This window comes from Amblyomma americanum, chromosome 11 (assembly GCF_052857255.1).
Source record: "Amblyomma americanum isolate KBUSLIRL-KWMA chromosome 11, ASM5285725v1, whole genome shotgun sequence".
NCBI lineage: Eukaryota > Metazoa > Arthropoda > Arachnida > Ixodida > Ixodidae > Amblyomma > Amblyomma americanum.
The window spans coordinates 27508345-27523849 of record NC_135507.1 but is presented as its reverse complement, the minus strand read 5'-3'; the positions used below and the strand labels follow the sequence as shown (position 1 = coordinate 27523849).

The window sequence follows — 15505 nt, the reverse complement described above, 5'->3', positions numbered from 1 at the left end:
GCCGCTTGTCGTAGCCGGGGAACTACAGGAAACAACTACAGTACTACTGAAAATACTACAATGTTAAAGAAAAATATGTAGTTATAACAAAACGATAAAACATTGTGTCGTGTTCTGGCCACCCTTACAAAAACTTCTTTAGACGGTCTATAGACTGTCCATAGACTTTTGTCTGTAGCGTCTATAAACTGTCTATAGTCTAACCCTAGAGAACAGTCTAAGGCAATACAAATCATATAGACAGTCCATAGACAATATATAGATTTATTGACATACACCTTTAGTACACTTCTTTCTATAGACAGTCTACAGACTATGAGTAGACAAAAAGAAATATCTATAGGAAGGTAACAGAGTCTAAACGAAGCCTATAAGCTGTCTATAGACCATTTTTGTAAGGGCAGGACTGTGTCGTTTTTTTTTTCGACAGGGAGCTAACTCAGTATTATTCGATGACGTGACGTCGTGATTTACGCAACAAAGGCCAGCGCCAGTGTCACGCTACCTGGTGGGAGCCCTCAGGAAGGCCACTTCTTCACCTGACACTTCGACCGTGACCATCGCAGCATGCGACAGAAGCAATTGTTTCATCCGCAGCCAGAACAGAGACAGAGAGAGAGAGAGAGACGTCGGTGGGAGAAGGGAACTTCACGCGTGACGTCCGAAATCACGGCCAATCACGTGCAGGAACCACGGTCGGTCCGGTCCTACCGAACCGCGACCATACCACGTGTGGCGATGCGTGCGTGGGTGTAAAAGCGTCCGGCGCGAAAAAAACAACCTCAAAAAAAAAAAACGTCACGCGTTCCTGACGCTATCTGTAACGTGACGTCGCCTCGTTCGCTTCGCGATTGATCGCTCTAGTCCCACATCAAGTTCATTAACACCGCTCGACAACACGCGGTGTTCTCGGCACAGTTTTGCTGGTTGAGTAAGCTTGCCTTTCGGCGCTTGTGCGGTGACGTGACAGACATGAGCGCCCCCCCCGACGGACTGTTGGTAACACACTGGCGAAGGGATCTGAACAATGGGTCGTCTATACAGGTTGAAGCTGACGGTTGTTGTCGTGTGTATATTTGTCTTCTTGTTTTGAATCGCTTACAGAAGCACAGCTAGTAAAGCATGTCGTAAATAAAGCATCCGGGCTGTGCCCGATTCTTTCTATTTAAGCTTCTAATTTTATTCGACTCCCACAGTGACTATTAGTGACGTAGTGGGTACTTGGCAAAAAGCCTTTAAAAAAATGAACTTCCCAGCGCCCGCGAACCATGTAATTTACAAGGGCTAATGCCCCACGGCAAAGGAGAAAGGCATTCTGCACTAACAACCAAATTAAAAATGACATATAGGATAGAAATATTATAAAAATGTCGCATTATACGCGGAAACAGTGGCTAGTTTAGAAATAGAGACAGCAAAATTACGTCCCGCCTCCAGAAGCCTATAAAAAACCGGCTGTAAAGAAGGAACGGACTCCTTCGGATCCTGGAGAAAACGTGCTAAATGCGCACGTACAATCATTAATAGAAAGATCATATACCTATACGCACTGAGTTTCTTTCCAAGTATCCTCTCTGTATAACGAACGTGAGTTTATTTTACATCGCTAATAGACTTCCAGCTGTGCATGTACAGGGTCGGTAAAAAGTTTCCAGGCCACAGGGTCTGCTTTCGAGCACTAAAGTCTGGCAGTTACGTCACCCGCGAAGCCCAAAATCTCTTTAGAGCTTAGTAGAATCATCATTCTTACCTCTGAAAAAAATTGATACATTTATTGACATCATAAGAGGTAGGATATGCCGCTGAAAATCAGACCCTTTGGCCTGAGAACTTTTGACCAACCCTGTATGTTAGCAGTAAGTTATCTGTGGTCAGCGCCCCACGGAATTCTCTCGTTGCGTGGAGTTCGTAACGAAGTCAAGAAACATCTTGTTTTACTTCACTTCTTGTTATACACAAAACGTACAGCGAAATGAGTAGCGCTGACTTGCTCCTTACTGTCGTTTGTTGCAAACGATCTGCAAGGGAATAAGCAGCTGAAACCGGAACAGACATCATAGCGCAGAAATCTGGACCCGGCTTATTGACTAACTGCTCCGACGCACCTCTACGTATACTAGTGGACTGTCGACGACTAGTTATGCTCTGCACGCAAATAATCTACCCCCCGCTAGCCCGCATTCAGAATGCAAATGTTTCCTACATTCCCGACCTGCAACTTGCTCATAGCCTATGTTTACTTAGTGTGTCTTTCGGCCAGCCATGGCCCGCCCTGTACCGCTGTCGTGAGCACCGCGAGCCCTTCGTCGCAAATAGCAGAGTAATCACCACCGCTCTTCTCTAGGGCTAACGTCCACCGCGGTGCGCTTAATAAGCGCGCGTACAAACAGAGCACGGACAGAGTCAACGACCCAACAGCTAAGCAAATAGTTTCGTGCGAACAGGACTTCGACAAACCCTGCAGTTACGCAAAGTTTACCGAAGGCCCTGGTCACCGGACGCACAGTTTTTCACTCAAACGGTCATCGCTCATCTCTGGGCGCGGCTTTGATGGTCAGAACTAACTCCGGGAAAACGGGGGGGGGGGGGGGGGGGGGGAGAACGTGTACGGTGATGCAGAGGACGGAAAGTGTTTAAGGTGGAGCAGGTTAGGTCTCAACTCTCCTCTGCTATTCGAACGACGGCGGCGACCACTAGTGGCGCACCAACTAATTTTCTGCTCTTTCCTTGGGCAGCTTCCTCCTTTCCATCTTTCCCCCTGGAGACCCGAAGGCTTTAACTACCGTAACTGGAAGCTCAGTGAGCGAGCCAGCGAACGTCCCTCGAATAGTGGCGGTATAACCGTGGGAAAGGAACAGTCTCGGCGAGCCGGCGGTGTTAACGGCGATATCTCCCTTGTTCACCCTCGCTACCTGCATTATACGAACAAGGGCCAAGCAAATCTCGCCAAACGCGAGGCTGCGCGCTCCCAATTCGAGAGCTCTGTGACAGAGCGGTGTGGTCCGATGGTCGCGCCTCTTGCCCCGTCGCCGCTACCGCCGCAGCGCACCCTGTATATTTTTTTGGCCCGCGGTCGGGACAGAGCGGGACCGAGGACGACCGAAGGTCAGACCGCGTGATTAATGGCGAGGCGCAGAAAGCGCTTGCAGCCGCTGCGCCTCCGTACATATATATACATATACGCGGCGTGCCTCTCTCGCTCCGTCGGCGGCCGCGCGCGCAATCTTGCCCCGCGCAACTGTCCTTCCTTCCTCGCGATCTCTTTTTTCCCCCTCCCCGTTTCGCCATCTGGTTGGCGCTACCGGCGCGCATATTACGCCTCTGGCGAGCGCGCGGCCTCTTCGCGATGCCCAATCCTCGGCGCGCCCCTGCCGGTCACCCGTGAGTATTAATAATTACGCCTCCGTGGCGCCGTCGTCCCCTAGCCGCATGCCCCCGCGACTTGTTGGCACGCGCGCCAAAACTGGGCTGCCCGGGAAACTCGAGACGCGAGGGGGGGGGGGGGGGGGGGACAACGCGGCGACAGTGGCTTTGCCTTCCGCACTACGCGGTCTTGAGACCGACACCTCGCAAGAATGCTGTCTGAGGTCCGGAAAAATCTCCGCGCGAAATCTGCCGCAGAACTCGGGCCGGACCGAGAAGTGTTCTCCTTCAACTGTGCACCTTAGGCCATCATCATAGTTTCGTTTTGCAACCGTATGGCTCCGCTCGAGTGAATACTGAACGCAATAATTTTCTTGTTTAGAAGTCATTCAGCCTTGTGAGCTGTAGATGTAGGAACGTCCTGGTGACGTTGCCTGTCCTCCTAATCTTGAGGTCAATCCTTCGCCGCCTCGGTTGCTCAGTGGTTATGGCGCTCGGCTGCTGACCCGAAAGACGTGGCTTAGATTCCGGCCGCGGCGGTCGCATTTCGATGGAGGCGAAATGCTAGAGGCCCGTGCACTCTGCGACGTCAGTGCACGTTAAAGAACCCCATGTAGTTGAAATTTCCCGAGCCCTTCTCTACGGCGTCCCTCATAGCCTGAGTCTCTTTGGGACGTCAAACCCCCGAACCAAACCAAACCAAACTAATCCTTCACGACAGTGCTGTCCGACATCCAGAAAATCAACTTTTGCATGAAATTTGCTCAACCCTAGTGCCTGAGCAGATTCTCATTCAACTGTGAAGACGTGAGAAAGAGTTAAAGCTGAGGTTATTGCCGCTTCAAGGTACAGTTTGGACTAGCATTACGTAATACTGTTTGAAATCACTCCCCAGTAGCGACAATGAGATCGCAAATTAACGTTGACCATCTGATGGCTCATTTCTCCTTTCTCGCAGTATTCTGGTCATCACGGTGGTAGCTATCAGCTTCCCTGAGCACTTATGCAAGCGATGACAGATGACTACTAGAGCACAGAACTATTCCACCAGATGATCGGTCTTAATTCAATATCTCAGCCCCTACGGTGGAACTGGGTGTTTATGCAAATACTGTCGGTTTTTTGTATCGAGCCTAGGCTCCGGATGATCTCCACAATTTCCTTGCTTGAATTCGGTTCGCACTGTGCGATTCTACTAAAAACCATTGCATTTGCGTCATTACCTTTCAGAGCCATTTATTCATTTGGTTTCGCCCTGCAACTGCTTGCCGTGCTCGATTTCTTAAGTGATACAAAGACTTATCTCCCGGAAAGTTGTCCCTGGTTCCAGCTCCAAACTAGCACACCGCTTTATTTCAAATGGGAATAATAAATAAAACTGCACAACTTTCTTTCGTAGCCGTATGATTGTGCTCAGTAAGATGTTAATTGCATTTTTTTTCGTTGTTTAATATCTGTTGACGAGAAAATGACTGTGAGCCAAGAACTTTCTAAGGGGTGTTTGGTGGCGATTCTGTGACCCGCGACTTTCTTCATCATGTAGAGGACGGCAGTAACTTCACTCAGTTGTCCTCGGTATCCACAATAGTCGTGGATTGAGATGTAAACGGAGTTTAATTGCAATGTGGCTCCCTATGGATCTGTGACGTCTTGTTAATGCACTTCACAGCGAATGCGTAACATTGCAGCAGCTTACGGGCTTCGATGTCTAGCGGTCACGCGTCGACACCTTCCCTTGGCTGGACAATATTCAGCATTAACAGAGACAAACTCATTTTAATGGATAGCGCGAAATAAGAGCTAACTTGTACGTCACATATTTAAGCGCGCGCATATTGCTTAGCTATCTCGAAGTAGCGATGAAAAAAGGCACTGGCAGAAAACAACAACAACAACACGGCGACAATACCCAGTTTTTGCAAACCGTCAAGATGAGAACGATGAAATCGTGAATGCGAAGGCGAAGGACACTGGTTCGAGTAACAGTGCTGAAGCGACAAGGACAAAAAGAGTAAATGTCAGCAAAGCTTAAGGACATGCCTGTAGGTCAAAACGATTACAGCACCAAACCATCACAAGCGTAAAACGCTACTGTCTAGTGAGGTGGGTAAAGCAAGGTTGCCTCCCCAGCCAGACCCCCAAGAAGGACATCTCTATTATTTTGTTAAAATGGACGCGTCGGTTATGCGGTCATTGTCTCTTTTTTTAATGAAATATTCTTCGATAACTCGGAGTGAACTTTAGTTCTCTTTTGCATTAAAAGCTTTATATCCTAAAAACGCGGTTCACACACGCGCTCCCTGCTTGAATGCAGATGTACACCCTTTGACAAAAGTAACCGAGCAACAGGTTTTTGATTCTCAACCGTATAACGGAGCCGTTACGGCACCCCTAAAGTCCGAAAGGTGTCAGAGCGTGAGCAGGAGGGTTCACCTTACTTTACACAGATTCAGAGCTCAAGGGCTACCATAAGTGCATCGCTACGCGGCTAAGAGACAAACCACCATTCCCCGGTTACTTTTGGTCTATAGACGGTGCACCCTTTGTTACAAGTAGAGCCCAAGGGGTTCCATTCTGGGCAATGCTGCTCATCATGCATCGCTGGCGTTCTAGGTCTCTTGAACACCAGACCAACTTTAATCTTTGACCTTCTAAAACTTGTCTTCCAAGAGTGCCAAAAGAGGTCCATCTACATGGCTTCGGGATCTATACTTTTGACAAAGTTCGCAGTTGAGTCCAAGTTATTCTCAGAGATTACTTTAGACAATGCGGCAAAGGTTCATCCTTCGCGCATGAGCTAGCAGTTCTATATAGCTGCAGTTTTCTGAATGTAAGCTAATGTTTCACTAGGCGCAAGCGGGTCCGTACGACTCAACCCATTAAAAATAGAAAAAGGGGGATCGCTGTATGCTACGATTGAAATCGGCGCTTCAGAAATTGTGTCTTCATTTGTGGCAAGATTTTTTAAACTGTCATATGCACCACCACAAGACGGCAGGGCTCTGTGGCTCGAAGATTACACCAGTGGTAGAGAATCTCCTCCAAAGGGCGGAAAGGTGCAACTAGTGCAGCTGATATATATATATATATATATATATATATATATATATATATATATATATATATATATATATATATATATATATATATATGTGTGTGTGTGTGTGTGTGTGTGTGTGTATGTATAATATTGCATGCAGTTTGGCTTGGATGGGCACGCGCTGGCAGGCTGGCAAGGGTCACTTAGGTCCCCAAGCCTGAAGACAGTGGTACACAGGCGGTCGAAATTAACCCGCAGCGCTGGCTCACTGGTTAGGGCGCTCGGGTTCCCGGGTTCGAACCCGGCTGCGGGGGCCGCGTTTCGATGGAGGCGAAACGCAAAGGAGCCCGTGTACCCAAATTATGTGCTTCACCGTATGTCAACCTACCTTGGGTTCCTGACCCTGCTCATTCAAACAAGAGGAGTACGCTCCACCATTGTCTTGTCGACCTATCTGTCTCACAAAGCGCTGACATCGAAGTGCAAGCTTCAGCCCACGACAGCGAGACAGTCAGGGCCGAGTTATCAAAACTATTCGCACGTTGGACCAGCCTGAGAGATCTTCCTGGCTACAGCTCGCACTCGACATTTTGCCAAGCGCGAGAACCAGGCGAACGACAACAAAATTTCTGACCGATTGTTCATCGTGTTAAAGTGTGGCTTTTAGAATATACCATTGATTTGATAACGCCAGCGCCCAGATCAGTGAAGGCAATAAATAACTACTTAGCGTACCCCTAAGTGCAGCCGTGTGGCGACTAAAGGAAGCTACAGACCTTTCTGACAATCTTCACAGTTAAAGAGAAATTCTGTCTGGTATGGGAATCGAACCTGGGACCACTACTTGTTTGGGGCAGTCGCTTTACCTACAGTGCCAACCAGAACTGCTAGCGAATGGCAAGGTTAAACCGAAGTGAACGGAAACGCGAAGCTAGGATTCTCTTAGTTTACAGTGGTTACGGGAGAACACTCAGGCTACAGTAGTTTACAGTTGTAGTATTCCCCTAAACACGTTGAGCTGTTGATCGATTTGGCCTCGCCGTGACGGCTGCTAGCCGTCCAGGTTAGGTTAGTTTGTAGAGTGGCTACGAGCTCGTTCATCCGGTGGCCCCGGATTCAAGCCTAGGGCCAGGACGAATTTTTCTTTTAACTGCAGATATTCTTAGACAGCTGGATAGGCTAAATAGTATTGTAATGAGTAAAAGAGCATGCTAATGAGTAATTCTTTCCTTGATTTAAATTCGCTCTTCCCTGAGGCATTCCGCTAAAGCCACCGATGTTCCTCTTCAGCGTTGAAAATTGTGACTCTCTATGAGTGACGCGCAAAAAGCCTAAACTGCACTCGAAGCCACGACTGGAAGAAAGGCGTCAAAATGCAGCACCTAATCGTGGCGACAAATAGTTAGCCGATAAGAACACTTACCGGCGGCTGACGCCCCTTTTTAGTTGGTCACTAAAGAAGTAAGGGCTCCTCTGAAGAAATAAAGGTTCTGTCAGCGCAGTTAGTCGCCAAGGGGCTAGAACATTTAGTAAATCGTGCTATAGGTGCGAATTGTTTATAGGTGTTCACGGAAATGCACAGCGCACGCAGCATATGACTTTCGAACTCAGTTTACTCGTTGCCCATGAAATTTGCATCTATGGCATGTGCATCCTAGTAGCGATCACTAGCCGCGTTTACATGAATGCGACAGAAGTCGACTCGAGTCCACTTTTTGAGGGAAAGTGCAACAACGTCGAGGTAGAGAGTAGAGGACGAATCAAGCCTTTCCTTCTCAAAACCAGCTGTTTATTTCAAAAAGGGTACTGCAGTCGACATCAGTCGCATTCATGTAAACGCGGCTGCTGGTACGGTTTCTCATGGAGACACCATATGTCTGATGTCGGCTGCAACTGGCGTGATTGCGCTCAAAGCGAGGAAGGATGCTCCTGTATACTTACGTCCGCGCTCGTACGGTTCCCGGATTAGGCGCGCAGGGGCTTCCAGACGCTCTGGGGTTTTTCGCCCCGTTTTATTTCCGCATTGGGTACCTCCAAATCGCCTTGGCATGCACGTGCCCCAGGTTGATCGAATAAGCCATGCTTAACTGCGCATACGCTCGCTTAACCGGTTCGGGCACGCGAAACTCTCGCCTTTCGTGAGCGACGGCTGATTTGCGTGACGCCGCCGCGGTTATATGCGCTCTCGGCGTGCCCTGGTGGTCGATGCGCAAATCGCGTCGGCATTTAATCAACGCCGCCAATCGAGTCTGGCGCGGCGCGTGTGGCATCCTATAAAATGGGATGCCGAGTCGGCGCTCAGTCACCTGGTCAACACGTAGACGCAGACGAGCGAGTAAAGAAGAAGAAAAAAAGTCAGTTCTTGGTGCTCGCCAGCTTCGTTTTCATGGCTGTCACGTCACCCTTGCTGATAGCCAAGAGGAAGATAGTTTGCGCGTCGTAAAGTCCGGTGCTGATAGTCTGCGTTTTAGTGGCGCCGAATTGTAGTCATTTCATTCTGACGGTCGCGGCCAGGGGTTTTTCGTTGCAAACGTAGCGTGAAGACTGAGAGTTGCGTTACCGCTACTTTGATGGTAATGCTGGCTGCGGTTGCGTTTACAGGGGTTCGCTTATAGTCGCTCTTTTAAGATGGGTAACAATAGCCTCTGCGTTGATGTGGCCGCACTAAGAATAATACATTGTGAAGCTCGTGCCTACAGCACCTCGCGCAGTCATGCTCATATCTTTTTGCCATCGTGGATGTGAGAATTCCGTTATCTTCAAGAAGCAGTGCTTGTAGTCCCTCTATGTACTGTGACACGTCTAACATTCTAGGAAGCCGCCGCGGTGGCTGAGTGGTCATGGCGCTCGGCTTCAGGTCCGAAAGACGCGGGTTCGATCCCGGCCGCGGCGGTCGAATTTTCATGGAGGTGAAATTCTAGTAGTCCCGTGTACTGTGCGATGTGAGTGCACGTTAAAGAACCTCAGGTGGTCGAAATTTCCGGATCCCTTCACTACGGCGTCTCTCATAGCCTGAGTCGCTTTGGGACGTTAAGCCCATATAAACCAAACCATTCTCGGACAAAAATTTTCAAAATTCGAAAATTGTAAGGTACTGCTACAGAAATATTGAAGGTAATAGTCCATTCTTCCGATATATAGCAAAATCTTTCTTTTAAAGTGTTTCCATCGATCCCATTTAACAGTTAAGGCTGCTATAGAAAACCAGTGGGGAGCCCTTTTCACTATAGCAAAATCGTTAAAAGAAAAAAATTGCTAGACAGCCGTCGGGTGATGTGCTGAAATATTGATTGTTACAGAAAAATCTTACATTATAAGAGAAAAATTGCGTTCATAAACGGTTTCCCGCTCAAAAATACTTTCGTCCAGAATTGTTGTGGTATGGTTGGCTTTCGAGACCCAGCATCGGCGCTGTCGCTGGTGCATTATTAGGTAGCGCTGTGGATCTTTTCGTTGTCTTCGATGAAGACTCGGAAGATTTCAGTCATTGGTTGCTCCGCTATTATGCGATGCCATGGTTTTGCGGATAGTTGCTTCATTTCATTTGCCGCACAATGAGCTTGTGCTGTTTTGGTGCGACTATGTCTATGCTAGCATAATTGAGATTCCCCTGGAATTTTGGTTCAAAATTTTAATGAGCGAGAACACGGACACGGAAGAAGTGGGGCCTAAGTAAATGGAAACCGCACGAAAGCGCGCATATAACAAAAACCAACGGACCACATAATACTTTGCCCTTTTCCGCTCAGGGGCTGTCTGGAATAGCTGCACATGTGATGGCTAGAGGCCTGTGTACTGTGCGATGTCAGTGCACGTTAAAGAGCCCCAAGTGGTCGAAATTTCCGGAGCCCTTCACTACGGCGTCCCTGATAGCCTGAGTCGCTTTGGGACGTTAAGCCCCCTTACCCCATAACCCATACGTGATGGACAGCACGTCGTCTGCAGTAACAACCGACGTTTCACTGGAACAAAGCATCCTAAGAAGAAAATTGCTTAAATAATAATTGGTTTTTGGGAAAAGGAAATGGCGCAGTGTCCAACGATATATGAGACAGATACTGCGCCATTTCCTTTTCCCAAAAACCAATTATTATTATTATTATTAAATAACGGCAGCAAAATTCACACGATTACGGGTACTTCTGAGCTCCAGCCTGGTTGTCAGGGTCAGGAAGTGGGTTTTCTATCTGGTTTCCGGCACCTTTGTAGGCTGTAGCGCAGTATGGTAGCGCACTATGGTTGGCAGTGTCAATACAAGACCGTACGACCAGGAGATTTCTTTTTATTGCAAAACAGATTATCTGCAGCTGCCGGGTGTCAATAATAAACTGGCGCAAAATGTGTTTGCAAATAATTTCAAACTACTTCGAACGGACTTTTTCTTTTTTCTGGAATAGTTCCACAGTTTTCCCCCAATCGCATTCCATGGCAGAACACTAAGAAATTGAATCAGACCCTTTCTTTGCACCATCAAAGCTAATCCGGTTAAAACCGACAAGCAGTGGCGATTTCTGCAGCCATACGATTTCGGGAACGCGGCCTTTGATAACGGTGAGATGCGACAGCGCATGCTAGATTTGTCTCCGAAAGCAGCCAGATAAAAAAAAAAAGAGAGAACATTGCTTCGCGAAAGACACTAAAAGGTACAGAAACATAATGTCTCAGGAATATTGCGTAACATAATAGAATACACGCACTGATTATGTTACTGAGGGCATAAATCTTTCGTCTGACCGTAGAGCCCACGGCACGTATTAGAACGACGTATCTTCCGCGCAACGTCCCGCTCGACGATGTTCCAGGTTTGGTGCGCTGCTGCCATCTATTGGCGGTTTTGCGAACCGTAACTTGAATTTTCGCTCTCTCAGCAGTGGCGCTGAATTCAAGCTCTCGAAAACGCGCTAGCTGAAACTAGCGCTAACTTGAAGACTGCAACAGGCCTAAATACTCCTAAAACAGTTTTCGTCAAATGGCAGCAAACACCGCGAATGCCCCGAATGCAGTTGCAATGCGTGCTACTCGGGCAATTTCAAGTTATGTGGACATTTGTGTGTCACTTCAATTAACGCCGGGCGAATGTTAATTTGTACATTAGTATTGTAGAGGTACCTTACTCTAGACGAATATGTAGATGTGTCACGCCCTTGTCCCCCAAGGTTCGCATAAAAGCGACCATTCTGATGCTTACATGATCCAGGCCCACCTGAACTTAATGCAACCTTTCGTTAAAATTTAAGCAGCGCTAACTTTTAGGACGAATACACAGAAGACATGACAGGACAGCGCCCGTCCTGTCATGTCTTCTGTGTATTCGTCCTAAAAGTTAGCGCTGCTTAAATTTTAACGAAAGAATATGCATAACCAACTAGCCCCGCAACGTGTTTTACTAATGCAACCACACCTGAAGAACATCCGTATAGGCCACACACACATTACTCACAACTTCCTGCTAACAAAAGAGGACAAAGCAGTTTGTACATGTGGAGATGAACTTACAGTCAGTCATATTTTAATTTCATGTTCGAAACTGTGAAAGCTACGGAAAAAGTGCTTCTCTCCGTTTTATAACCAACGCATCCCTTTTCATCCATCACTGCTTTTAGGTGAAAATGCAGTTGTGGACATGTCCTGCGTTTTTAGATTTTTAACAGAAGCTGGTGTTCTTAAAAATATGTAAAACGTGACCCAGTACTTTGCCTGATGCACCTCAGCCACTTTCGCATTCCAGAGAAAAGGGCTGAGGTTTTTTATTTTGATTGGTTGGGGGCCTCCAGTCCTTGCCCAGCCAAGGACGGCTGATGAGGGTACCCAGCCTCCTTTGAAACCTTTAATATCTTGTTTTGCTCTCAATACTGGGCAGAAGTGTATAACCTTTTAGGCATTCTACACCTCCATATTTTTTATACCTTTGTAAAAATCTACAGAAAACAATTTCTTATACCTTGAGCTTGGTGCATGATAGCCTTAGTCGCTTATGCGCCATTAAACTCAACACCTGAAGAACACGTAGACAGCATGTGGATGATATGTGGATAGCAGGTCAACGCGGGGGGTTTTCGGCTCCGACAAAGAAGTACCATTCATGGTTGCATGTCCGGACTGTTGGATGTTCCTTCTGGGAGTTCCACAAGTGTTTCACATAAGACTTTAAACATTTTTTTAAATAGGCTTTTTGAATTAGAAGAGAGCTTTTTTCGGCATATCAGTGTCTGCTGCGTAGTACATCAGAATACAGCTGAGACGTGCTATCTAGCAAGCTGGTTAACTAATACTGAACAGTTACTTTTCTAACTATTACTGTTAAGAACCTTAATTATTGAGAAGTGTGTAGCCCCGTAAGTAATATTCATAAAAGTTTTTAGAATTTCGAAAAAGCTGTTGCCTTCGGATCTTTGGCCCAAGAAATTTTGGCTACGTCGCGCCAAAATACGTGCATTTTCGAGGAGCTTGCGGGCAAAGCAACCTCTCCAGTGAACGTAACTCGTCGAAATAGCAAAAATTAGTTTTGACACAACGGTGAGGGTAGCCGCGTTTTCGAAATTACAAAAACTGATATGAATATTCATTATGGTGGGCTACGCGCCTCTCAATAAATAAGCGGCCTTAACACTAAAAGTTGAAAAAGTTAACCATTGATTATTTAACCAGCCCGATAGGTAGCACTTTCTGGACGCATTCTGGTGTACTACACAGCTGACAATGCTATGCTGAAAAAAGCGCTCTTCTAACTTAAAAAAAAAGACTATTTTTAAAACTTGTATAAAGTCTTAAGTGAAACACCCTGTATAGCTATGTTGGTCCCATTCATGAACTGCACGGCAGTCTAGAGCACCAAAGGCGGTTCCGCTGACATCATGCTGTCTGTCTGTTGTTGCCAGGAATAAATAAAAGGCAAGTGCACAGGCCTGCCCACTGGCTCAAGCCGAGCCACAATCGCTACGACGTGCAGATAGTAGGAGAGTTGAAAGATGGGATAGAAAGACAGGATAGCAAAGACGCGCTAAAGACAAGGCCGATCCCGGAGGCAGTGTAATACCGGGCCAACCGGTGGCGGGAGTGAAGCAACCTTCAAGCACTCCGCCACATTTCCAAAAATGAGTTGCACCAGGACGCAGGCATCACAAACCCTTGTTCACCTATTTCTTTTTGTCCTCCATCTTCCTGGTTTCTTCTTGTGCTGTGCAACAGGCTTCAGTGACAAGACACGCATACGAAAAACTCTTTATTAAAAATGAAATAAACGGGAGGAACACGTAACGGTTAATTACCTTTGGTTATTTCAAACATCTGCTCTTCTCGAACTTCCGTTGACAGAGACTGCGCGCAGACTCAGTTCGTTTCTTAGCGACCTAAGCTCGGTCGCTCAATCTGTGTCCGTGTCTCAAAAAACTACACAAGACGGCGCGCATCCTACGGCCGCAGGACGGTCAGGAACTTTTTCGACTCGGGCCCTTCGTCTGGGTGGAGCTCGCGCACACATGTGCGGTGCACCTCGTCGCACCGGAAACCCTTGGGGCAACAGTGCTCGGCGTCCTTGCAGCAGGTGGCTTCGCTGAACGGACAGCACACGTAGGTGCTGTTGTTAGACTTGCAGCACGTCATTTTCTCCGGACAGGAGCTCTCGTCGGGACACATCTTGTTCTCCGCTGCGAAGAACACACCAAGCATACAAGGTGAAAAAAACAAACAAACTTGGACAGCACTGCAATCTTCTGCATTGTAGAAATGCGAAAGCATTTGCGTTTGAACGTTAACAACTGTTTTGTAGCGATGGCTACATTACGGTAGCATTTCGAGCCTTCAGCGTGGCAGCGCCGTGGCGGTGCCACCACCCTGTGGCTGCGCTGTCGCGTGGTGCGGAGCAGCTGCCGGCGGCGCGGAGCCGTGGCTGATCACGTGGTTCGTCACCTGGTTGGTCACGTGACCAGCCACGTGGTGCGGAGCAGTTGCTGCTGCCGGCGGCGCGGCGCTCCGGCGAAACCGAGCTGCCACAGCTGTGCGCATGCGCCGTGTCAAGTGGGACGAAGCTAAAGAAAGCGCCCAGCGAAACGGAGCGGCGACAGACGGACTTTGCAATTCAACTGAGCGAGTTCCACTCGGCCAGCTGTAGCTATCGCGTCGCTCCAGATTTAACCGGAGCTAAACCACCGCAATTTTTTTTTGCAGGTCAGCGTTCTCACGTGACACTTATCACGTGACCCTTGGATGATGTCAGCAATTTTTTTGCAAGTCACCGGTGTCTAGTATCAGTACACATCCCCAACACACTTTACCGTCGTACACACCACAACGCGTTCACTTCGTGCCTTTCTAATACGCATGAGTCAACTAAAAAAGAAGACCCTTTGTGGCATATGCGTTGCGTGCCTGTCTTGCACGCAGAGGGCATTGGTTCAATCCCCAGTGCCGGAGATATTTTTTCGAATAAGGTCACGTGAGGGGTAACACTTCCTGTGCACAGATTTTGTGGACACATTCTGCGGACAACTTCCGGTGGCGCATTTCCCTTCGCATGAGGCATGTAATGCTTCCGCATTAATAACGCAGGGCTTACTCTATGCTGCGTTAAGTGCGAAACTCGGCCGGAGCTTTGTTATGCGTGTGATGGATATTAAGAAGTTGCACCGTTGTAGCACCAGCGCCATCTACTCCATCGCTGTGTAAGCTTTTCCCTAGCTTCCACAACGCCATACCTTCTTTCGTGTTGAAGAGGCCGCCGGTACCACCTTTTTCAATAACGTTTATTCTCTCTCTCTCTCGCCCATGACAAGGTGTGTGTGAAGGAGCTCGTTAAGTAACCCACGCGAAAACTCCTCCCCGAGCAACGCTAGCGCTATCTTTCGGGTGCGTCGCGAACCCGTATTGCACATAGGGACACCTATCAGGCGCGCCGAGAACCTGCGTCACAGACCATGAGTGAATCCGCGGCTGATGGAATCCCCTAAACAGCTTAGACTTGTTCTAAGAAACAAATAAAGGGGAAAAAAAGCCATGTCTCACATACGAAGAGCGCCTCAACGAAACTCCCCTAAAGAATTAACAGGATAGATAACACCACTACAGCGAATGTCAGCGATAACTTCGGTGGCACGCTGTGCTAAT

General features: G+C 47.8%; 1 protein-coding gene across 1 annotated transcript in view; it reads right to left on the bottom strand.

Annotated features, from left to right (window-relative positions):
* Nucleotides 1-13676: 13676 nt before the first annotated feature.
* LOC144109531 (uncharacterized) overlaps nt 13677-15505 on the bottom strand; it is a 53996-nt gene continuing 52167 nt past the window's right edge. The window contains exon 22 of the mRNA XM_077642356.1: nt 13677-14044. Within this exon, the coding sequence (XP_077498482.1) occupies nt 13814-14044 (231 nt within the window). The 3' untranslated portion in view covers nt 13677-13813. The remainder of the gene's footprint in view (nt 14045-15505) is intronic.